This window comes from Hyla sarda, chromosome 6 (assembly GCF_029499605.1).
Source record: "Hyla sarda isolate aHylSar1 chromosome 6, aHylSar1.hap1, whole genome shotgun sequence".
In the NCBI taxonomy this organism is placed as follows: Eukaryota; Metazoa; Chordata; class Amphibia; order Anura; family Hylidae; genus Hyla; species Hyla sarda.
The window spans coordinates 36726748-36753230 of NC_079194.1; the positions used below are offsets into that span (position 1 = coordinate 36726748).

The following is a 26483-nucleotide window of genomic DNA, read 5'->3' on the forward strand; positions in this document are numbered from 1 at the left end:
TGCATTGCAGTTCACTTTTTTATCAAAATATTTATTTATTTATTTTTATTTATTTTTTATTTGTTATTTTTTATTTTATTTATTTTTTATTTATTTTTTATTTTTTTTACACACCTTTTAAGAATTTTACTATCCATATTTTTTCTCATGATTTCCACTATAATCTTGATCCATAGTGCATCTCTACACATACCCAATGACCATTATTTTTTATTTATTTATTTATTTTTTATTTATTTATTTATTTATTTATTTAAATTTATTTTTTTTCTCCTGACTCACACTCATATCTATTCACCATCTTTATCCCTATGTTTTCTTTTCTTTCTTGTCTTCCCTATTCCCATTTTCTATCTGGATCCATTACCCATTTTACAACATACCTGAAACTTCCAGTCTCCACTTTTTCCTCTTTTCCAATTAGTATTACATCATCACTGTATGGAGACTATATAAAACCAGCATTTCCACCCTTTATCCACACCTATAGCTACTGAAGAAAAGGCCCGCGGCCTTGAAACGCGTCTAGCCCATTATCTGCACCATATCCATAAGTGTATATCACTTCAAATAGACTGTATCTGCCATATTCCAATTGCAACAGCTGGATGCCCGCGATTCCGGGACCACTGCTGCACGCGCACTGTTAGCACCTTATTCATACGTGCAATCCGCACCACCTGTTACCTGCATCCTCTCACAGCCCCGGTCGGCAGAGTTACTCCTGGACATCATCCTCCTCAAGGCCGGACGCCTCCCGTGCCAGCCCAGGACACTCGGACCCCCGGAGATTCAGCCATTCACCCAGCATACCACCCAGGCGGGCATTGATATCCAGAGTGCCGGACTCAGCCGTGCCAGCCCGGACCTGAGGACTCCAAAGGAGGGTGAGTGGTGCTGTGCACCGAGACTTGACATCTTCATCGCTGACAGTGTTTGCCACATTGTCTGCATTACCTGTCCATGAATTTCCTATTGTAGCTATTGTGGCTACACTCACTACCATATATCGTTACTCCGGACACACCCAAACTAATTGTGACTTTTCATTCTGGACATTTCTTGTGGATTTTTCATTGAAATATCCCTATGAATTATATGGACTGAGAACGTTTTCTCCTGATATATACAGCAGATATTTAATTAATGAATTTTATTTGGTGCTACTTACCCATCATATTTATCTCATTTTAATCCTACTATATTCTGTATTTTTTATTATATCTATTTTTTACCCAGTATATTCCATTCGCCTTTAGCAAGGGCCCTGCTAGGCGATTGGTCATATATATCCTTTTTATATAATAAAGACCATTTCTTGGATCCCATCTCCACTAGTCTTTTCCTTTTTCTCTCCCCTGTGCTTTGGAGGACTGGTTCACATAAATATTTTTTATTTATAATTTCTACATATTACATTAGGCCTTTTGGGTGAAGGCAACACCTTTAACCTCAAGCACATTATTTCTTTTATCCTAAGTGAGCTACACATATTTTACATTTCCTATTGTTGTGTTTAGTCACCATATTGGATACATTTTCCTAACTTTGGATTATAATATATGTTTAGTGGTACCCCTTGTTTTATGGGCTCGTAATAAAAGTTATATTTTAATTAGTCTTAATTGAAGAGCCTGAAAATGGTCCGAGCTGAGACAAGGCTGTGTAATATAAGTGCCATCTGGGTCTGGATGGTGCACAAGGAAACCATTACAGCTGCACATGCTTGTCATCTTTCTTAGTGGCATGGCTGGGTCATGATCCTGTTTGCCATGTATGCGAGCCCTCACTTACTGTAACCACTGCTCCTAACACCTCCGAACAGCTTAGTCAGAGTAGCCTAAATGGTGGCCATGCCATTGAAACCACCATCCTGCTTCTCTCGGTCTAATGATGCGTCAACTCCCAAAGTCTGCCACCTGGCCAAAGTGTCTTCAAGTATATTGTAGAGGAATATCTAGCAGTCAATGATCCCTCATCAAGAGGCACGCTACCCAAAAGTAGCCTCTGAGAGCTTATTTTTTATAGGGCAGAGGGGGAAACACCTTTACACCCTCTTGTGGCAAAACCGAGGTATGACTGAAAGGTGCCTAGACCAGGACACATGGGAGACATGAGATGTGGGCGTTAGGAGTCACATAAAGATGGTAAGTGAAATGCATAGTGCTCACTAACCACACTCTATAGGAATATGTTCTTTGGCTCATGGCTTGTGCACATCATTCATCACAGTAATATGATCTTTCCTCACCTGTCTTGTTGCAGGTTGGATATTTCAGAATTCCATTGTTACAGTGTATCATTAGCTTTGTTGGATCTGATATGTTATGTCGAGAAACACATTCAAACTGAATATTCTCATTGTCTTCAAAACGTAGTTTGTTATTATCCTTTAGTTGTATATTGTTTTTTCGCATGTCATTCTCTTGTACGGTGCACGACGCTGTGGAAGAATAAATAAAACTGAATTAACAATGAAAGAGTATAAACGTCTGTGCACTGCATTTGTTTTTTATTGTTCATTTGCTTCCTTAATGCAATACAAGGCAATCATCTGAATAGTCTTCATTAAAGTTTTTCTTACATTTTTCTGCTGTGGCGTCCAGTACAAAGCTTCTGGTGCTGAGAAATTCTGATCAAGAACAGTCAAATCATGGCTCCTGTTTCTATATTCTTGTAAGGTTGTAGGGAAACTACCAGTGACACAGATAGCAAAACCCCATTTCTAGGAGGGGGGACCATGACACCCCAATGTGCTCCCAGGGTATGTGTGGATGGACCACATAATGTCTGCTAACACAGCAATAAGCTACACCCATCAATAGCAAAAAAGCACTGTGACAGACACATGTACCAAAGATAACAGCTTTATTGTTTAAAACACATACAGTATTAAAATTCATGATACAAAGAGAGGAGTGGCGACTGAAAAATAGGATGTCTTCTGGGTAATCTACATATAATGCTAGTGCTAATAGTATTACAATAAAAATAATAATAATAATAAAAATAATTCTTCCAGAAGAAGGACTTTTGTCCAAAACGGTTTTAGGGGTGGACGTCTCCTGGGCACGTGTGAGTATTGTTGTCATGCACTGTAAGGGCTGTATGTATGCTGTGTTCTCTTATATAGGCATTTATTCTTTTGCTTGTACTTTAAAGGGGTACTCCGGCCCTAAGACATCTTATCCCCTATCCAAAGAATTGGGGATAAGATGTCTGACCGCGGGGGTCCCACCGCTGGGGACCCCGCAATCTTGCATTCGGCACCCACCTCTTTGAGCTGCATGCCGCGCTGCCAGCTCACAAACTGCCGGGTGCTGACCACAGGGCCGGAGTATCATGAGGTCATGACTCCGCCCCCGTGTAACGTCACCCCCGCTATGCAAGTCTATGGGAGCCCCCGTGTGACGTCACCCCCCGCCCCCGCTATGAAAGTCTATGGGAGGGGCTTGACGGCTGTCACGCCCCATCCCATAGACTTGCACAGTAGGGGTGGGGCGTGACATCACATGGGGGCGGATTCATGATGTCTCCAGCCCCATGGTTGGCATCCGGTAGTTTGTGAGCTGACAGCGTGTCACGATGCCGGCTGGCAGGAGGTGGATCCTCTGTGCCAGAGAGGGATTGGCGTGGACCGTGCTAGTGGACCGGTTCTAAGTCACTACTGGTTTTCACCAGAGCCCGCCGCAAAGCGGGATGGTCTTGCTGCGGCGGTAGTGACCAGGTCGTATCCACTAGCAACGGCTCAACCTCTCTGACTGCTGAAGATAGGCACGGTACAAGGGAGTAGGCAGAAGCAAGGTCGGACGTAGCAGAAGGTCGGGGCAGGCAGCAAGGATCGTAGTCAGGGGCAACGGCAGGAGGTCTGGAACACAGGCTAGGAACACACAAGGAAACGCTTTCACTGGCACAATGGCAACAAGATCCGGCGAGGGAGTGCAGGGGAAGTGAGGTATACATAGGGAGTGCACAGGTGAACACACTGATTAGAACCACTTGCGCCAATCAGCGGCGCAGTGGCCCTTTAAATCGCAGAGACCCGGCGCGCGCGCGCCCTAGGGAGCGGGGCCGCGCGCGCCGGGACAGGACCGACGGAGAGCGAGTCAGGTACGGGAGCCGGGGTGCGCATCGCGAGCGGGCGCCACCCGCATCGCGAATCGCATCCCGGCTGGAGGCGGTATCGCAGCGCACCGGGTCAGTGGATCCACTGACCGGAGCGCTGCAGTAGCGAGAGTGTAGCGAGCGCTCCGGGGAGGAGCGGGGACCCGGAGCGCTCGGCGTAACAAGCGTGGCATGCAGCTCAAAGAGGTGGGTGCCGAATGCAAGATTGCGGGGGTCCCCAGCAGCGGGATCCCCGCGGTCAGACATCTTATCCCCTATCCTTTGGATAGGGGATAAGATGTCTTAGGGCCGGAGTACCCCTTTAATGTGGTGGTTAATAACCATTTTAAAAATAAAAAAGATTTTCTTGACCTGACCACTGGACACCTTGACAGGTGTGTAAGCAATGGTGCGATTTCCTGACAAACTCTCTTTTATCTTACAGACTTTCTCTGCTCTTCTCTCTTGTTGTCCACAGCACATCAGAGTGTGAAGAGAGAGGGAAGCATCCGGTGAGGGCTCAAGCATGCTGTAGATATTAAAGGAGAAGTATCATGTCAAAAAAACTTCTCCTATCAAAAGGATAGGGGATAAGTTTTAGATTGTGGGGGGTCCGAGTGCTGGGGCCCACCGCAATCTCCTGTTTAGAGCCCTGGCTCTCCTTCACCGCAGCGTATCACAACCCCGGCCTGAAGTGGGGGCCGCCACACCCCCTCCATATAGCTCATATAGCCGTTCGGCAATCTTCGGCTCTCCCAGAGAGCTATCTGGAGGGGGCGTGGCGGCCCCCACTTCGGACAAGAGGCGTGAAGGAGAGCCAGGGCTTCAAAAAGGAGATGGCGGGGGGCCCCAGCTCTCGGACCCCCCATGATCTAAACCTTATCCCCTATCCTTTGGTTAGGGGATACATTTTTTACAAGATAAAGAGGAGACGAAATGACATATAGGCTGTGTATAAGTTAGGGAACCTATGGCACAATGTGCAGGAAAATCTCACACTCCTTGATATCAATGGCTGTCAACACAAGTGGGAGAAGATCCCTCATAAGTTGTAGAAAGGACATTCAGTGCAGAACACAAGCTGTTCTGATACATGACAGCTACGGAAGACAGCAGCCTCCTGGACACACAGACCTCACAGTTTATAGGAAGGTACTCCTACAGTACATGATAAAAGGATTGTAAGGGGGTGGCTTTGTATGAAGGGGTGTGTTCTCCTCACTTGTGACTATTAGAGACAATATTCCACCCTAAAAGTGTCAGAAATCTATATGGTGTATATGTCTTTTAGTATCTTCAGCAAACTGAAAATGGTTGGCACTTTATGTGTGGTGTATGAAACTCCTCCTTTATTTTTACATGCAAAGGTGTTTACTTAAAGGGGTACTCCGGTGGAAGACACGGCCATGCTCCTTGTGATGTCATGCCATGCCCCCTCAATGCAAGTCTATGGGAGGGTGCGTGATGGCGTGACAATACAAGGAAAGTGGCTGTGACGTCACGACCCCTGCCGCCTGCACCCAGCATTTTAAACACAGAGATACGGGACCCCCGCGATCAGACATCTTGACCCCTCTCATTTGGATAGGGGATAAGATGTCTGGGGGCGGAGTACCGATTTATGGACATGCACTGTAAATGTATGGCAATGCAGCAAGCTACTTTGTCTACAGCATTCTATTACAGAGAGCAGTGTGTTGCACAGAAGAACAGTAGCGATTCAGCTCAAGCACAAATCCTGCCTAGAAGCACTGATAGGTAAGGGAGTGAGATTGGGAGAGAAAGTGCAATTTTAGGTGTAGTACACAGCGACTGTGTGCTGCAGCACTGGTGTGTACTGCTGGTGTTGTGCACAAATACTTTTCTGCGTTCATAAGTGCATATCACATAAGTACATCTAAGTGGTGTACTATTTTGTTCCTGTTAACGTCTCAAGGGCCTAGATTCTCTAAAAGGCCGGCTGGTGTTGTACACAAATACTTTTTTAAGCGTACTGTAGCGCATTTTTCTGCCGTCATAAGTGCATAGCATATACGTACATCTAAGTGGTGTACTATTTTGTTCCTGTTAAAGTCTCAAGGGCATAGATACTGTGAAAGGCCAGGCAAAAGTACTCACTGGCTGGTGTTGTACACAAATACTTTTTTAAGCGTACTGTAGTGCATTTTTCTGCCCTCATAAGTGCATACCACTTACGTACATTCAAGTGGTGTACTATTTTGTTCCTATTAAAATCTCAAGGGCCTAGATACTGTGAAAGGACATCCAAAAGTACACACCTGCTGCTGTTCTAGACAAATACTGTGAAGCGTAGTGGAGCGCATTCTACTGCCCTCATAAGTGCATACCACATACGTACATCTAAGTGTTGTAACATTTTGTTACTGATAAAGTCTTAAGGGCCTAGTTACTGTAAAAGGCCAGCCAAAAGTACACACCTGCCTCTGTTCTAGACAAATACTGTCACGTCTGGGCAGGGAAGGAGTGCACACTATTCTTGCCCTCTCCCCTGTCCCTGCCTACTTATGTACCTGCCCTAACCACTGTGATAGTCCCTTCCTAAATAAGTGAGGGACATTCAAAAATTCAAAACAATAAACTACAAAACTGACAAAAGGTCGGGAAAGGCTGGAGGTACACGACTAACAGAAAACAAACCTAAACATGCACACACAAAAATACATAGTCAGAGGGCCGAGTCTAAACTTGGAGTCTAAAATTGTGAGGCCCTACCATCGCCTTATGCTGCTACCAACTCCAGACTGTGTCATTCAGCCACTATATGGTCTCCTCATGCTGCTGGGACATTACCTAAACTTTTTTTTTATGGTAGCACTAGCTACCATAAATCTTTAATTTTTATTTGAAAATTTATCTTTTTATCTAAGGGATTTTGAGGCCCTATGGTCTCCTTATGCTGCCGTCAACTGCAGGTTGTGTCATTCAGCCACTATATGGTCTCCTCATGCTGCTGGGACATTACCTAAACTTTTCTTATGGTAGCACTAGCTACCATAAATCTTTAATTTAAATTTGAAAATTAATCTTTTTATCTTAGGGATTGTGAGGCCCTATGGTCTCCTCATGCTGCCGCCAACTCCAGGCTGTGTCATTCAGACACGATATAGTCTCCTCTTGCTGCAGCCAATTGCAGGCTATGTCATTCTGCCAGATTATGGTCTCCTCATGCTGCTGCCACCTCTAGGCTCTGTCATTGTGCGCCATGTGACATGTGGCTCCTTGTTGGATTTGGTCTTTTGTAACCACACATTTTATTATTAAATCTTAAATTTAAAAAAATTAATAGAGCGATAACAATGAACCATAACTGATTAAATGAAACATTCGCACTTTCACAGTCAGGGGGGTGCTGAGAGGCAGGGGCTGGGACAGGTGGTATCTTGCCTGGCGGAGGCCTGCCAGCTTGATGCTCACCAGAATGGGTACTCAAAAAATGTAAATCAATTCTAATTAATTTAAATAAAAATTTACATAAAAATTATCTTTATTATCTTCAACTTTTATGCTGTATGGCCTCTCTGCTGCCACACCCAGATGCTCTGCAGCAGTGATTCTAATAGTGATGTCTGTAATCTGCATGTCATACTGAATAACAGTATTATTTCACTAACACAGCACACTCCCTATGTATGTTAGGACAAGACAAAGTGTCTTCTCATACTGATGCCACCTCCAGGCACTGTCATTGTGCTGCTCTGCGACAGTGATTCTAATAAAGATGCCTCTGATCTGCATGTCATACTGAATAACAGTATTATTTCAGTAACCCAGCACACACACCCTATGCATGTTACTGCAAGGTAAAGTGTTCTACACCCCTATTGAGGCTCCCTTTAGGCCAGAAATAGCCGTTCTTAATAGCGATTCGCTGCAAATAAATTCGGACCGAACCAATTTTTGGGGGAAAATTCAGTGAATTGGTCGAATTGAATTTTTTTAAAATTCGCTCATCTCTTATAATAATAGTGAAGACATAATAATAATAATAATAATAATAATAATAATAATAATAATAATAATGTTAATAATAGTAATGATGATAATAATAATAATTCCTAACATATTAAAAATAGTGCAAGAAAGGCTTTACCTCTTTTAGAAATTACATAATTTTTACAAGTTGGAGGATCACTATCCCATGTTCCATGTTCGGTGCAAAAAATCATTGGTGGTCCTTTAAGCGTACGTCTTGGATCTCTGCATTTAAAGCTTATAGCGTGGCCCATGGTAAATTCATCATCGGTCACACTTGTCAGGACTTGTACACTGTCATCCCACACTGGTGGACACAGCCGAGCTGTAAAGAAATAAGAAGCAGCCAGATGAATAGAGTTTCTAGTTAAAGGGGTTGTCCCATCCTGACAACTAGATTTTTCTAATTGGAAAGCTGTTTTTTCTTTATAGCCTCTGTACTATATGATTTTTTTAAATTAAATGTCAGAATACTACTTTAGGAATAATAATTATGGGGCAGATTCATCAAGACATGTGCTGAGACAAAGTTGACCATAGCAACCAATCAGAAATGAAATAAACAATCTGACTGGTTGCTATGGGCAACTTGTCGACTTTTCCTCTGCACAAGTTTTGATAAATCTCCCCCTATGTTAATATGAAAGAGTTTTACAACAGGGCAGAAGAATATTAAAGGTTTTGACTTCAAATCCCATCCCCATATATTGTTGTCATATCCCAACCCCATATCCTGTCCTCATATCCCATCCTCCTATCCCGTCCTCCTATCCAGTCCTCCTATCCCGTCCTCCTATCCCAACCTCCTATCCCGTCCTCCTATCCCGTCCTCCTATCCCGTCCTCCTATCCCGTCCTCCTATCCCGTCCTCCTATCCCGTCCTCCTATCCCGACCTCCTATCCCGTCCTCATATCCCAACCTCCTAACTCGACCTCCTAACCCGACCATCCCGTACTCCTATCTTGACCTCCTATCTCGACCTCCCATCCCGTCCTCATATCCTGACCCGTAATATGTGCACCAGGTATTGAAATATCTCCAGCCGTACAGAAGTTATGTGAGAACATACATTTCCCATTGATTTGCATGGGACTTTAAACAAAAACCCCAACCCTCACAAATGGGGGTAGTTAAGGGTTAAATTAACTATCCTATTTTTTAAGTGGACATATAAGTAACATGTGACCAAGTATTATCAAAATATCTCCAGCCCTTTGGAAGTTATGCAGTAACATATATTTTCCATAGACTTGTATGGGACTTTAAACATAAACAACGCCCCTGAGAAATGGGGGTGAGTAAGGGTTAAATCACCTATTCTATGTTTGTTTTTGACATATAAGTAACATGTGTGCCAAGTTTCATATTAATATCTTTAGCCGTTTGTGTGTGCATGTATGTTCCACAAAAACTTCCACACACACACGTTGAGTTTTATATATATAGATAAATCTTTCATTAAAACACCAAAGATGTGGCCAACCACTTTATATATTAAACAACACGTAGAAGTAGAGATATCAAACACCTCGGCATAGATGCACTGTCCCTTTCAGACTTTAACTGGAGGCAAAGTGAACACTGTCCTTATTGTTCAGATCATAGCAGGTACAACGGTCAGAAAAACAGGGGCACCTCGCTGGGATGGATGCCGTGATTTCGTACAAAGTGGGTTATGTCACCCGACACGGCGTCCGCCCGAACGAGGTGCTCCTGTCTTTCTGACCGTTGTACCTGCTATGATCTGAACAATACAGAAGTCTGTTATTAATGGTGTACTCTGCCCATAGACATCTTATCCCCTATCCAAAGTATAGGGTATAAAATTAAGATTTCTGATCGCGGGGTTCCCGCAGCTGGGACCCCCGTGATCTCTGCAGCACCCAGCGTTCATTTAGAAAGTCTGGAGCGGGCGGCGGGGGTCATCATGCCCCCTCCCATAGACTTGCATTGAGGGGGCATGGTGTAACGTTACAAGGGGGTGTGGTCGTGACATCACCCGCTCAAAGCGTTTGGAACAAATTGTTCTGAACGCTGGGGCAGCGAAGTACCCCTTTAATGGTAAGTGCAGCATTGCCTCTTTTCATCCTTTTCCTCCAACTTTATATATTCAAATTAAATTCAGTTACTTTATGACAATGTGTTGCAATTTCTGCATGGTAGAAGATGTAATGGAAATCCTCTCAGCATGTTCAAGCTATATCCAGAATATCTGAAACAGAACCTCCAGTTGACCCTCCGCCTGTGGGACCCTCCGCCTGTGGGAGCCTCCGCCTGTGGGACGAGCTCCGGGTGGCGATTGGAAATTAAAAAGTACACAAGCAGCAGGTGCCCTTGTGATGATAACGGGGTGTTATAGAAAGCAACAATTGGTCAGCACATCCATGTTCAAGGATGTGCTGACCAATTTTTGATTTATTTTGTCTGCCTCCATTTTGGTCTGTGCACTCCACCCATTCCACTAGGTGTTTTAAAGTAGAGAATAGCTGGATCTTACATGCCCAGAAACTGCAGGCTTAGTGCCAGCCCAAGAGAGGCATATCTATAGTGTAATGTACTATAGAGACAAAAAGACAAGAGGAGCGCGATCCTAGTGAAATACCATTAAAAATTCAGGCAATGTTGGCAATAATATTATTCTCACCGGAATGTGTTATGCTTAGAGCATCTATAACAGCTCATCAGATAACGGGTCAGCAGCCTTGGAGCACCCGATCCTCCAGGGGAGTCGGCAGACAGAGCTAAAACTTGGTAGCAAAAAAAGAAAGAATTTCTCCAAAAACAGGCGCTTCTTCCAATAAAAGATTTTCTTTATTCCATCAAGGTAGATATAAAAGATTAAAAAGCACTTTCAACGCGTTTCTAGCTCGGACCAAGCTTTGCATGTTTCCATGCACATCTTGATAAAGAGCTCGGTCCGAGCTAGAAACGCGTTGAAAGTGCTTTTTAATCTTTTATATCTACCTTGATGGAATAAAGGAAACCTTTTATTAGGAGAAGCTCCTGTTTTTGGAGAAATTCTTTCTTTTTTTGCTATTAAGTTTTATATCTATAGTTTAGGGCCTGTCCCAAATGAGGTCACCATATTGTGGTGAGATGGTACACACTGTTTAGCCAAATGGTAAGCCAAGAACCTCTATTTTTCTCTATAGCAGTATTGGAATGAAAAAAGTGTTATGTTCCACATATATATCAGCGCTAGCAGTGTGCTGTTGCAATTTTTTTTTTATAAAAAGGTGTTGGAATAAAATGTAATCATTAAATAATAAAAGTATTTATTCGTAATGGAAAACGCGTTTCGAGATATGGATCTCTTCTCCAGGTCCGTAGATATCACAAAAATAGCAAGGTTTTTATATATATATATAAAAAAAAAAAGGTTTTTATATACATACAATTAAAACCGTGAACGGGAAGATTGAGTCCGCACAGGTCATCCAAACTAATTTAACAACAAAGGGCTGTTAAATTAGGGCTTATTTTGTTGTGTTATATTATGCATTCATAATTTTAGAAATACTATTGAGTGAGAGAATGGAAGAATTGTGTGTACTTCTAGTGGTGCGATACTAGTAAATTTTGAATGGGAAGGTGTCCTATGGAGTTGGTCACGTGTTTTGGAAATGCTATCATACAGTTTAAAGGGGTACTCTGGTGGAAATTTTTTTTTTTTCAAATCAACTGGTGCCAGAAAGTTAAACAGATTTGTCAATGCTCCACAGGAAGTTGTGCACTTCTTTTCTGTCCACAGTGCTCTCTGCTGGTACCTCTGTCCGTGCCAGGAACTGTCCAGAGCAGGAGAGGTTTGTTATGGGGATTGGCTTCTGCGGACAGTTCCTGATACGGACCGGGGTGTCAGCAGAGAGCACTGTGGTCAGACTGGAAAGAACTACACAACTTCCTCTGGAGCATACAGCAGCTGATAAGTACTGGAAGGATTAAGATTTTTTAATAGAATTAATTTACAAATCTGTTTAACTTTCTGGAACCAGTTGATATACCAGGTTGTCGACAGTATGGGAGACCTGAAGGGAAACCTAGAAGTACCGTATTTATCGGCGTATAACACGCACTTTTTATGCTAAAATTTTTAGCCTAAAGTCTATGTGCGTGTTATACGCCGATACCGCCCCAGGAAAGGCAGGGGGAGAGAGGCCGTCGCTGCCCGCTTCTCTCCCCCTGCCTTTCCTGGGGTCTAGAGCCCTGCTGCCGGCCCTTCTCACCCCCTGGCTATCGGCGCCGCTGCCCGTTCTGTCCCCCTGACTATCGGTACCGTTGCCTCCCCCCATCCCCGGTGGCATAATTACCTGAGTCGGGTCCGCGCTGCTGCAGGCCTCCGGCGTGCGTCCCCTTCGTCGTTGCTGTGCGCTGCACGGCACGGCGCATGACGTCAGTGCACCACGCCGTGCATAGCAACGACGCAGGGGACGCACGCCGGAGGCCTGCAGCAGCGCGGACCCGACTCAGGTAATTATGCCACCGGGGATGGGGGGAGGCAATGGGGCAGCGGCGCCGGCAATGGGTGCTGCTGCCCCTTCTCTCCCCCTGGCTGTTGGCGCCGCTTCTCTCCCCCTGGCTATCGGCGCCGGCAGTGGGGCGCCGGTACCGATAGTCAGGGGGACAGAACGAGCAGCGGCGCCGATAGCCAGGGGGAGAGAAGCGGCGGCAGCAGGGCTCTAGACCCCAGGAAAGGCAGGGGGAGAGAAGCGGGCAGCGACGGCCTCTCTCCCCCAGCCTTTCCTGGGGGTGTATCGGGGTATACACGCGCACACACGCACCCTCATTTTACCATGGATATTTGGGTAAAAAACTTTTTTTACCCAAATATGCTTGGTAAAATGAGGGTGCGTGTTATAGGCCGGTGCGTGGTATACCCCGATAAATACGGTAAGTGTGACATCATTAATTGGAGGAGTGTGGGGAAGATGTGTCCAAAGCTATCCAGAGGAGAGGTTCCTGAGTTGCCCATAGCAACCAATCAGATCGCTTCTTTAATTTTTCAGAGGCCTCATTTTTCAAAAATGAAAGAACCGATCTGATTGGTTGCTGTGGGCAGCTCAGCAACTTTTCCACTGGACAGATTTTGATAAACTGTATTTATGGTGTATAAATATATAAAAATGTTTAAAAAAATATTTAAAAAAGTAATAAATATATAAAAATATTTATACAAAGACAACGGTTTACATGTTGTACACGAATGTTATAGCATTTGACCATAAATTAATAGCTAATGGGGAATTGTGAAAATTATGCAGAAGATTGTATCATAATGGTAAAGAATAACCATAGGATATTTAATGAGATTTTGTTTTAAAACCCAATTTCATACATTTTATATATATATATCTTATTATATTATTACTTAGTTACTGTGAGCTATTTGAGTATATGACTGAATTATCTGACAAGTTCAGTGATCTCATTCAATCCAAGAGGTTGCAGGGTCTGCAGGTGGTAGATCCAATTTCTTTTTTATTCAATAAATCCATTTTAGTATGCACTGTTGACAAAACTTGTTCAATAAGTTAAATGGTGATAGGTATTGGGATCCTCTGGATGATTTTCTTTACAATGTTGGGAAAGACTGTGTTGTAGAAATCCTCTTTTTCTATTGTGCCTATGGTTGTTTAGTCATTGGTGGAGATTTTGGTAGGTACGGCCTACATACATCTGGCCACATTTGCATTCTACAGTGTAATGTAAATGACATTTTCTGATTGGCTGTCTAATTTATTGTTTATTGTTCATGTAAAAAAATTTCCTTGGTATGGGGATTGCAAAAAGCTGTAATACCGCAGCTAATTGTCAGACAGCAGAAGCAGCGCGGCTTATTGCATCTGAAGACTCCTATGGTCTGTTCTTCTGATTTTCGTTTTTCCTTGGTATGTAGTTTTAATTTACATAGTAACATACCGTATTTTTCGCCCTATAGGACGCACCGGCGTATAAGACGCACCCAATTTATAGGTGCAAAATCTAAAAAAATAAAGATTTTGAAACCAATAGAGGTCTTCAACCTGCGGACCTCCAGATGTTGCAAAACTACAACTCCCAGCCTGCCCGGACAGCCGTTGGCTGTCCGGGCATGCTGGGAGTTGTAGTTTTGCAACATCTGGAGGTGCGCAGATTGAAGACCACTGCATAGGAGGTAATACTCACGTGTCCCCACCGCTCCGGACCCGTCACCGCTGTCCTGGATGTCGCTCCATCGCTGTCGCCGTGTCCCCGTCGCTCCGGAACGTCTCTGCTGCCGGCCGGGTATCCTCGCTCTCCGTCGCCGCCATCACGTCGTTACGCACGCCGACGCACGTACGCGACGACGTGATGACGAGGAAGGAGAGCGCCGGCCATACAGGGGATCCCTGAACGGAGAAAACACCGAGGAGGCAGGTAAGGTCCCCCCCGGTGTCCTGTAAGCACTAACCTGGCTATTCAGTCGGGCTGTTCAGGACCGCCGCGGTGGTCCCGAACAGCCCGACTGAACAGCCGGGTTAGTGTCACTTTCCCTTCAGACGCGGCGGTCAGCTTTGATCGCCGCGTCTGAAGGGTTAATACAGGGCATCACCGCGATCGGTGATGTCCTGTATTAGCCGCGGGTCCCGGCCGTTGATGGCCGCAGGGACCGCCGCGATAGGGGTGTATTCGCCGTATAAGACGCACCGACTTTCCCCCCCCCAGTTTTGGGGAAGAAAAAGTGCGTCTTATACGGCGAAAAATACGGTAGTTCATAAGGCTGAAAAAAGACCAAAATCCATCAAGTTCAACCTATACCCCTAATGAGTCCCTACTGAGTAAAGGCAAAAAACCCTCATACTAGAGGTAAAAATTCCTTCCCGACTCCAAATATGGCATCAGAATAAATCCCTGGATCAACATTCTGTCCCTTGGGGAATTTCGCAAGCGTAAATTCCGAAGTGTCAACGAGAGTGGGAAATCTCATAGAAGTGTATTGGGCTTTAAGTTTAGGCAGACTTTCGCTAAGGCTTGTTTCATGTGGCAGTCTCTGGCTCTGTATTTTGCATCAGCCATAACCTGAAGTGGAAACTACAGAGGAAAAATTTCATTGGAAAGATACCTGTTACAACTACAGACATGGCGCGTATCCCCATGGGTACAGGTTGAAATTTTAAATATCTATATCCGTAAACTGACTGGATCAAGGAAGGAATATGGGCATATAAACAGACATTGGTTATTCATTGCTACCTTCACAGTGAGGAGGTTCATTTGTCCAGCCATTTGCAGCACATGTTCGTGTAGTTTGTCTGCTCACCATTTGAAACCTGGTTCCAAAACACATACAGTAAAGTAAATAAAAACAAAAAGTGAAGCCATGATTTATGCATCAGTATTTATATCTCCACTGATTCTATTGAACAATGTAAAGTCAAATAAATAAATCAGTGCATTCGCAGTGTATACGCTTGCAACTGCCAGTGGGAAATCCACCTCCACGAGCAGACACACAGAGCTACAGGGAGCAGGGAGCTCACTCTGCAGTCGCTCTTTGACTCCCAGCAGTGCATCCTCAGCGTCAAATACTCTGCGAATGCACTGTGTGTGACCCTACCCTTAAAGAGTATCTGTCACCAAACTAAACTTTTAATATATTGTTCCTTATGTAAATATAAGACACTTTGCTATTTACTTGCTGTTAAAATTCTCAACCTTTATATGCTTTTGATGTCATTGAAAAAATGGCCACTATGTGGATCTGTTCTATTCTCTGCCACAAGTCAAACAGTTAGTACTGACCTTAGGGATTTTACTAGTCAGGTACTAACTGGACAAGAAAATCAGGGTCAAAGCAACAATATATTGTCAATATGAGTCAGGATGTACGTACAATATTGTAGTCAGCCTCCAACCCCACCTTAAGTTTCCCTTATTATGTGAGCTTTGCTTTAATTTTCATAAAAAGAGATTGATGTCTATGACCCATGAAAAGGCATTGAAGGGGTACTCCGGTGGAAAACTTATTTTTTTTAAATCAACTGGTGCCAGAAAGTTAAACAGATTTGTAAATTACTTTTATAAAAAAATCTTAATACTTCCAGTACTTATTAGCTGCTTAATACTACAGAGGAAATTCTTTTCTTTTTGGAACACAGAGCTCTCTGTTGACATCACAAGCACAGTGCTCTCTGCTGACATCTCTGTCCATTTTGGGAACTGTCCAGAGAAGTATATGTTTGCTATGGGGATTTTCTCCTACTCTGGACACTTCCTAAAATGGACAGAGATGTCAGCAGAGAGCACTGTGCTTGTGATGTCAGCAGACAGCTCTGTGTTACAAAAAGAAAAGAATTTCCTCTGTAGTATTCAGCAGCTAATAAGTACTGGAAGATTTAAGATTTTTTAACAGAATAATTTACAAATCTGTTTAACTTTCTGGCACCGGTTGAGTAAAAAAAAAAAAAAAAAAGTTTTCCACTGGAGTACCCCTTTAAACCTAACAGAGGGAATGAAGAACAGACCTTATCTTCAGCGCTAATCTCTGCTGATCTATGTTAAAGCAGACCCCCTGAAGAACATGACTAGTGAAACCTGTTGGGTAATTGCTAATTATTAATTATAGGCAGTGAATATGGAAGAATTTAGATAGAATGCATACATCCTGCTGTGCACAATAGCTGAATTCCTGGCACTGGAGGCTTTTTCTACATTATATCTACTCTGATATGACTGCCCAGCTTATCAAGTATTGCCAATTCCCATTAGCCTTGGCTTTCTCATAGTAACACTTTAAAGAGTACCTGTCATCAAACCATATTTTCTTAACTAACTCAGATTATATTCCCTAACTCCTCCTAACACCCCCACCCCTACCCCCAATCTTTCCCCTTGCTCACATTGTGTGAGCTCCTGGTAGGAGAAAGTGGGCGTTCCCCAGCAGAGGCAATGTCACTGAAGCCTGCGAGAGCTGTGCCTCGCCATGCCCCGCATGCACTTCCTGAGTTTGGACTTCTGCAAGCCCGGGTGGAGAGAAAACTTGTAGGTTAACCCCTTCCAGACATTAACATCAAATGTTGGGTTGGGATGTATGGCGCAGGATAGGAATCTCAGCCTGCATTATACTCAGTGTATAGAAGCGGCCATTTACAATTGACAGCTGCTGTCGGTAGCCAGGAATAAAGAATCTCTAATCCCAGCTGTTTTACCATCTATATGCTGTGGCCAATAATGACCTTCTCATCTAATGAGTTAAAAACTGTGCACCAGTCTCTTCCAGCCTCCGACAGTCTGGATTTGAGACGCAATGCTGGAGTACTTTTCAGTTGTCATGGCATCTAGAAGGCCTTTTTAAGCCCCTGTTTGTACTCCTATTCCATCCTGCCATAGGAAATGGGTCATAAGAATTTGTCAATTTGACAGTACATTAGTATTGCCGTATACTTTACAAGTGATCAAGGGATTCCATATTCAAGTTTCTTGGGGGCCTAAAAATGTCATTAAAAAAAGTTGAAAAAATGTAGAAATCTCACACAGCTCCATAGATGGAAAAACAAAAGTTTTAAGGGTCAAAATATGGCAGTGCAGAGCAATAAAAAAAAAGTTTTTATAGGGGTACTCCTCTGCCCCAGTGTTCGGAACATTTTGCTCCGAGCGTTGGGTGCGGGGGGGGGGCAGGGGTCGTGACAAGTTGGCCACGCCCCTCGGAACATCACGCCACACCCCCTCAATGCAAGTCTATGGGAGGGGGCGTGGTGGCCACCACGCCCCCTCCCATAGACTTGCATTGAGGGGGCATGACGTAACGTCCCGAGGGGTGTGGCCGTCACAACCACGCCCGCCTGCACCCAGCCTTCTAAACAGATCATAGGGGTCCCAGCAGCGGGGCCCCTGCGATCAGACATCTTATCCCCTATTCTTGGGATTGGGGATAAGATGTCTAGGGACGGAGGACCCCTTTAATTTTTTTATAGTAATAAATAAAAAATAATAGTTCAAAAAAATAGTATAAAAAAATTACAAATTTGGTGTTGTTGTAATAATATTGAATCATTATTAAGTCATTTTTACGGCATGCTAAAAAATAAAGCAACCCCCCCCCCCCCATGACATTACACAATTGTCTTTTTTCCCCCAATGTCATCCCACAAATTTCTAGCGATTTTGTGATTATATGAAGTAGGGGGTAACGCTGGCACCAAGTGTTCTGGGGAAGGCAACATTTAGAAATATTTAGTTAATAGTTAATACGCACCCCTGATCACATGAGTACTCCACCACAGCTCCGAATACAAACCCCTCTTCATATCTCAGTTCAAATGTGCCGTAGGGGATATCTCCAGGGTGACCACATGATCTCTCTGTTATGGGCAGAAAACAAGATTAAAAGGGGTACTCCGGAGGAAAACATTTTTTAACCAACTAGTGCCAGAAAGTAAAACAGATTTGTAAATGACTTCTATTTAAAAATCTTAATTCTTCCAGTACTTATCAGCTGCTGTATGCTCTAGAGGAAGTTGAGTTGTTCTTTTCTGTCTGACCACAGTGCTCTCTGCTGACACCTCTGTCCATGTCAGGAACTGTCCAGAGCAGGAGCAAATTCCCGTAGAGAACCTCTCCTGCTCTGGACAGAGGTGTCAGCAGAGAGCACTGTGATCAGACTGGAAAGAACTACACAACTTCCTGTGGAGCATACAGCAGCTGATTTTTTTAATTTTGATTTAAAAACATTTTTTCCAACAAGTTTGATGACAGTAACATAATGACAGATTAGACAGATTAGGGCATTACAGGGAATCCGCTTTTATTTTCTTGACAGGAGAGCTACTTTACTCTGTTATTCCTCCCCTGTAATAAACCTAGACATATACACTATGTTGTATATGTAAAACAAATTAAAAGAAAAAAAGATGGGGTGGGTGCTGCTTCTCCTTCATGGGTCCTGGTCCTGATGCACACTCCAGGGGGTATAACCTACCTACCAGGGGACTTTCTTACCTACCTGGGGCATAACCTGCATAACATAGGGTATTGCCCACATACAAGGCAGCATTTTCTACTTACTAGGGGCATTAGCTCCCTATAAGAGGACATTACCTACCAGGGGGGCATTACCCTAACTTGGGGGTGGCTTTATGAATGTTCTGCCCTTGTGCAGTATTTCAAGAAAGCATTAGGATGGTGAACATGTAGACATCAGAAGAGCCCACTACCTATGGGAGAGATTTATCAAAACCTGTGCTGAGGAGGAGTGGTGCAGTTGCCCATGGAAACCAATCAGATTGCTTCTTTCATTTTTAACTCCTTAACAACGGAGGACACGGTGACCCCGCATCATATCAGGTCGGTCCCGGCGGCCATCAATGGGCCGGGACCCATGGCTAATACTGGACATCACCAATCCCAGTAATGCCTGGTATTACCCCTTCAGACACAGCGATCAAAGTTGACCACCGCGTCTGAAGTGAAACCGAAAGCATTCCGGCAGCTCAGTCGGGCTGCGCCGCGATCAAATCGCTGTGTCCTGAACAGCTTGCAGGACAGCAGGAGGACCCCTACCTGCCTCCTCACTGTCCGATCGCAGAATGACTGCTCTGTGCCTGAGATCGAGACAGGAGCAGTCAAGCTATTGCATGGCAGTGAACAGTGTAAGAGATCAGTGTGTGCAGTGTTATAGTCCCCTATGGGGGCTATAACACTGCAAAAAAAAAAGTGAAAAAAACAAAACAAAAAAAAAGTGTTAATGTGATTTAACCCCTTCCCTGATAAAAGTCAGAATCACCCCCCTTTTCCCATAAAAAAAACAACAACTTTGTAAATAAAAATAAACATGTGGTATCATGTGTAGATGTCCAAACTATAAAAATATATCATTAATTAAACCGCACGGTCAAGGGGTACACGTAAAAAAATTCCAATGTCCAAAATAGCGTATTTTTGGTCACTTTTTATACCATTAAAAAATTTATAAAAAGCGATCTGCGGCGATTCCGGGTCAATCGGGTCTCCAGTGACCCGGTGACCCGAAATTACTGGCTGTTCGGGGCTGTCTCTGACGGCCCCGAACAGCCAGAGCCTGCAGGGGTGAGGTGGCACTGGTGGCACAATCGCCCTGATTCGTAGGCCGGATTACCGGCTGACCAATCAGGGCGCCTGCTGCGGGTGTCACTCCCGCACCCGCTCCGCCCCTCTTCCGGAGGACGTGAGCGGGTGCGGGACGTGCACCCTGGGTGCTGGGGACCCCGATCCCCGGCGTCAATGTTGGGATCGGGGCCCCAGGAGCGATGGCGGCGGTGACGACGAGGGACTGACTCTCCGGCGTGGATCGTTGGAGGTGAGTGACAGCCTCCTGCTGTTGCTTAGCAACAGCTCCCAGCATGCAAAAAGGGCATGCTGGGAGCTCTAGTTATGCAACAGCAGGAATCAGACCACCACAACTCCCAGCATTCCCTTATGGGCATGCTGGGACTTATGGTTTTGCAACAGCTGGAGGCACATTTTTTCTATGGAAAAGTGTACCTTCAGCTGTTGTATAACTACAACTCCCAGCACAAACAGCTAAAGTGCATGCTGGGAGTTGTAGTGGTGCATTTGCTGGTTGCATAACTACAACTCCCAGCATGCCCGTTGGCTGTCGGTGACTGCTGAGAGTTGTAGTTTTGCAACAGCTGAAGGCACACTGGTTGTGAAACTCAGAGTTTTTTTTTTTTAACCTAACTCAGTGTTTCACGACCGGTGTGCCTCCAGCTGTTGCAAACTACAACTCTCAGCAGTCACCGTACACCATGCACCGTACATGCTGGGAGTTGTAGTTTTGCAACAGCTGGAGGCACACTGGTTGTGAAACACTGAGTTAGGTCACAAACTCAGTGATACATAACCAGTGTGCCTACAGTTGTTGCAAAACTACAACTTTCAGCAGTCACCGACAGCCAACGGGCATGCTGGGAGTTGTAGTTATGCAACAGCTGGATGTCTCCCCCAATGTGAACGTACAGGGTACACTCACATGGGCGGAGGCTTACAGTAAGTATCTGGCTGCAAGTTTGAGCTGCCGCAAACTTTCTGCTGCAGCTCAAACTGCCAGCGAGAAACTACTGTGAACCCCCCGCCTGTGCGACTGTACCCTAAAAACACTACACTACACTACCACAAAAAATAAAATAAAAAGTAAAAAACACTACGTATACACATACCCCTACACAGCCCCCCTCCCCTCCCCAATAAAAATGAAAAACGTCTGGTACGCCACTGTTTCCAGAACGGAGCCTCCAGCTGTTGCAAAACAACTCCCAGTATTGTCGGACAGCCGTTGACTGTCCAGGCATGCTGGGAGTTTTGCAACAGCTGGAGGCACCCTGTTTGGGAATCACTGGCGTAGAATTCCCCTATGTCCACCCCTATGCAGTCCCTAACTTAGGCCTCAAATGCGCATGGCGCTCTCACTTTGGAGCCCTGTCGTATTTCAAGGCAACAGTTTAGGGCCACATATGGGGTATTGCGGTAATCGGGAGAAATTGTGTTACAAATGTTGGGGGGTATTTTCTGCTTTTACCCTTTTTAAAAATGTAACATTTTTGGGAAAACAAGCATTTTAGGTAAAAAAATATTTTTTTTTTTTACATATGCAAAAGTCGTGAAACACCTGTGGGGTATAAAGGTTCACTTAACCCCTTGTTACGTTCCCCGAGGGGTCTAGTTTCCAAAATGATATGCCATGTGTTTTTTTTTTGCTGTTCTGGCACCAAAAGGGCTTCCTAAATGCAACATGCCCCCCAAAAACCATTTCAGAAAAACGTACTCTCCAAAATCCCCTTGTCGCTCCTTCGCTTCTGAGCCCTCTACTGCGCCTGCCGAACACTTTACATAGACATATGAGGTATGTGCTTACTCTAGAGAAATTGGGCTACAAATTCAAGTAAAAATTTACAAATAAAAATTCAAAAATTGGGTCTACAAGAACATGTAAGTGTAAAAAATGAAGATTGTGAATTTTCTCCTTCACTTTGCTGCTATTCGTGTGAAACACCTAAAGGGTTAAAACACTTACTGAATGTCATTTTGAATACTTTGGGGGGGGGGGTGTAGTTTTTATAATGGGGTCATTTATGGGGTATTTCTAATATGAAGACTCTTCAAATCCACTTCAAAACTGAACTGGTCCCTGAAAAATACTGAGTTTGAAAATTTTGTGAAAAATCGGAAAATTGCTGCTGACCGTTGAAGCCCTCTGGTGTCTTCCAAAAGTTAAAACTCATCAATTTTATGATGCAAACATAAAGTAGACATATTGTATATGTGAACCGAAAAAAATGTATTCGTAATATCCATTTTCCTTACAAGCAGAAAGCTTCAAAGTTAGAAAAATGCAAAATTTTAAAATTTTTCATCAAATTTACGGATTTTTCACCAAGAAAGGATGCAAATATCGACAAAAATTTACCACTATGTTAAAGTAGAATATGTCACGAAAAAACAATCTTGGAATCAGAATGATAACTAAAAGCATTCCAGAGTTATTAATGTTTAAAGTGACAGTGGTCAGATGTGCAAAAAACGCTCCGGTCCTTAAGGCCAAAATGGGCTCCGTCCTGAAGGGGTTAATGTGGATAAGTGCAAGATAATGCACCTGGGGCGTAAAACCCTCGGGCAGAATATAGATTATTTGACACAGTCCTAACCTCAGTATCTGAGGAGAGGGATTTAGGAGTAATTATTTCAGAAGACTTAAAGGTAGGAAGACAATGTAATAGAGCAGCAGGAAACACTAGCAGAATGCTTGGATGTATAGGGAGAGGTATAAGCAGTAGAAAGAAGTGCTCATGCCGCTGTACAGAACACTGGTGAGACCTCAATTGGAGTATTGTGCGCAGTACTGGAGGCCGTATCTCCAGAAGGATATAGATACTCTAGAGAGAGTTCAGAGAAGATACTAAACTAGTACATAGATTGCAGGATAAAACTTACCAGGAAAGGTTAAAGGACCATAACAAGTATAGAAGAAAGAAGAGACAGAGGGGATATGATAGAGACTTTTATATACATAAAGGGAATCAACACGGTAAAGGAGGAGAGGAGATTTAAAAGAAGAAAAACTACCACAAGAGGACATAGTTTTCAATTAGAGGGGCAAAGGTTTCTGCAGTAATATGAGGAAGTATTACTTTACTGAGAGAGTAGTGGATGCATGGAATAGCCTTCCTGTAGAAGTGGTCGCTGCAAATACAGTGAAGGAGTTTAAACATGCATGGGATAAGCATAAGGCTATCCTCCATATAAGATAGGGATAGGTATAAGGCTATCCTTCATATAAGATAGGGATAGGTATAAGGCTATCCTTCATATAAGATAGAGATAGGTATAAGGCTATCCTTCATATAAGATAGAGATAGGTATAAGGCTATCCTTCATATAAAATAGGGATAGGTATAAGGCTAGCCTTCATATAAGATAGAGATAGGTATAAGGCTATCCTTCATATAAAATAGGGATAGGTATAAGGTTATCCTCCATATAAGATAGGGATAGATATAAGGCTATCCTTCATATAAGATATGGATAAGCATAAGGCTATCCTTCATATAAGATAGGGATAGATATAAGGCTATCCTTCATATAAGATAGGGATAGGTATAAGGCCATCCTTCATATAAGATAGGGATAGGTATAAGGCTATCCTTCATATAAGATAGGGAGAGATATAAGGCTATCCTCCATATAAGATAGGGATAAGCATAAGGCTATCCTCCATATAAGATAGAGATAGGTATAAGGCTATCCTCCATATAAGATAGAGATAGGTATAAGGCTATCCTTCATATAAGATAGGGCCTGGGACTATTCATAGTATTCAGATTATTGGGCAGACTAGATGGGCCAAATTATCTGCTGACACATTCTATATTTCTATGTTTTGCTTGGCTTTTTTTTTTTTGGAATGGGAAGAAATTCCAAATAAAACTCCCCCCTCCTTGATGCAGTTTTTGTGGCATTTGTATGTTTATAAATTTTATGGGCATTTTTATTGGTCAAAAAAAATGCAAGAGTTTGTCGTTATACAGTATTGTTTTTTATTTATTTATTTATTTTATTTATTTTTTTTTTTTTTTTTTTTTTCACAAAAATGATTTTTCTGTTTTCAATCTAATGCACACTATTTTTTGGGGAAAAATCCCACGAAAACTGCATTTTAGAGGGGGAAAAAAGAGAGGCCAAAAAATCCAAAAACTAAACTCCAAACAAAAATTGTTTCAGGTTGTTCAGGATTATGAAAACATGGCTACTTTTTTTTTTTTCAAAAACAGTGCCACACAGTGTGTGTGTGTGGTATTGCAACTTATTCCCATTCATTTCAATTAGGTTGAACTGCAGTACCCCACATACCCTGATGGCATGTGTGGTGCTGTATTCGTGGAAGAAGGCAGCTGCGTTTTTCTTATTACTTCTAAACAACTAATTCCCTTGTGGTTCTTTCTGTTTTCCAGAGACTGGAATTACTCAACACAAGATATCCAGCCTTGCCTATAATAATACAAGTTGGTTTCATCATATTGTACCACTCCCTCACCAGAAGATGCACCTTCAGTATTTGGGTCTATTCACACGTACAGTATTCTGCGCAGATTTGATGCGCAGGATTTAAAGCTGTGATCAGTCATTTAGTTTACATTGAAATCTGCAGCAGAAAATCCTGCGCAGAAAATCTGTACAGAATACTGTACGTGTGAATAGACCATTTGAGTTATATTTAGAGGATGGTTTAACCTTAGCTGAACTTCCATATTATTTTTATCTATAACAATTAGTGTTGAGCGGCATAGGCCATATTCGAATTCGTGATATTTTGCGAATATATGGACGAATATTTGTCATATATTCGCAAAATTTGCATATTCGCAATATTCGCAGCCTTTTTTTTTTACTATGCACTATAAAATTTGCATGCACATGTGCAATATCGCTTGATAAAAGAGCTAAAAGAAGGGAGGGATCAATATGCGTGAAAATTCGCATATGCGAACATTCGCTTATGCTAATTTTCGGGCGCCCGCCAGTCTGACACAGTAACTAGTATTGGAGCCTTGTTTACACCACAAGCTGGAAGCAGGGAGGGATGATCACTGTGATGTGTACTGTGGAAAAAAAATGCAAATATTCGTAATTGCGAATATTTAGTGCTATATTCGCAATATTCGCAAATTCGCCAATATGCGATATTCGAGATAAATATTTGCATTGCGAATATTCGCGCCCAACACTAATAACAATCCTCTTCAATATGAATAAGCCATGAATATTCAGAGAGAAGCAAATCTGCCACTAGAGCAGTGTTTTCCAACCAGGGTGCCTCCAGCTGTTGAAAAAAATTCCAACTCCCAGCATGCCCGGAAAGCCTGTAACATGTCAGCATCTGGGACGTATGCATAAGGGAATGGGGTTAATGATACCAGTTTTTATGACGTCACGGCCACGCCCCTCGCGACATCTCGCCAAGCACCCTCAATACAAGTCTATGGGAGGGGGCAAGGCGGCAACATTATGTTAGTAAGTTACATGTCTTATGGTGATAGTCATATTAAAGGGGTATTCCAGGAAAAAAAAACTTTTTTTTATATATCAACTGGCTCCAGAAAGTTAAACAGATTTGTAAATTACTTCTATTAAAGAATCTTAATCCTTTCAATAATTATCAGCTGCTGAAGTTGAGTTGTTGTTTTCTGTGGGATATTTTGGTACCAGATAAGATGTCTTGGGGCCGGAGAACCCCTTTAACTTTCTGACTGGTGTTAGTTTGACTTTTGGGGTCCCCAACGATCTTTCGGGACTTTTGCTTGCATGGAAGTACTTTTGTCCACCCGTTGTGAAGTGAACTGCAATACAGCTCCACGACTCTGGGAGTGCTGTTGTGCAGGAAAAGAACTAATAGGATTTGGGTCTGTATGTTGCCATCATAATGTTATGGCATTGCCCTAGCGATAGAAATGCTTCACAGCATTCAGAAAAGGAGCTTTATTCTGGAATGTAAATTACAAATGATTAATAAACAATATCGCATAATAATGAAATCCACTTTACTATAATCAACCATTGTGTCTGTGTCTTTGTACTCACTTATGCAGTATCCATTCCCTAGCTTTTCCCATTTTCCTTCCAAACAGATGAGTTTAATTTTGCGACTCATAATGTATCCAGGGCGGCAGCTGTAAGTTACTGTGTCACCATGTGGGTAGGTTTCCTTATCCCAGTTACCCAGAAAAATTGTATTTTCTTTTCTTGGTGGTTTTGAACATTTAGCTAGAAAAAAAAAAAGGAAAGAGAATCAGTAAAATTAGAACTTGGTAAGGCCCCTTTCACGCTGCTGGTATGACCCGTAGAATACGGCCTGCAAACTCTCAAAAATCAAAATTTAGACGGGTCATATTGGGCAATA

The 26483-nt window shown here is 43.1% G+C and overlaps 1 protein-coding gene across 6 annotated transcripts in view; it reads right to left on the reverse strand.

Moving 5' to 3' along the window:
* LOC130275484 (complement factor H-like) overlaps positions 1 to 26483 on the reverse strand; it is a 162024-nt gene that overhangs the window by 27779 nt on the left and 107762 nt on the right. For all 6 annotated transcript variants that reach the window (XM_056523521.1, XM_056523522.1, XM_056523523.1 and 3 more), the window contains 5 exons: positions 26165 to 26347; positions 18309 to 18414; positions 15308 to 15384; positions 8216 to 8422; positions 2252 to 2443 (listed from right to left, as the gene is read on the reverse strand). In XM_056523521.1, the coding sequence (XP_056379496.1) occupies positions 2252 to 2443; positions 8216 to 8422; positions 15308 to 15384; positions 18309 to 18414; positions 26165 to 26347 (765 nt within the window). The remainder of the gene's footprint in view (positions 1 to 2251; positions 2444 to 8215; positions 8423 to 15307; positions 15385 to 18308; positions 18415 to 26164; positions 26348 to 26483) is intronic.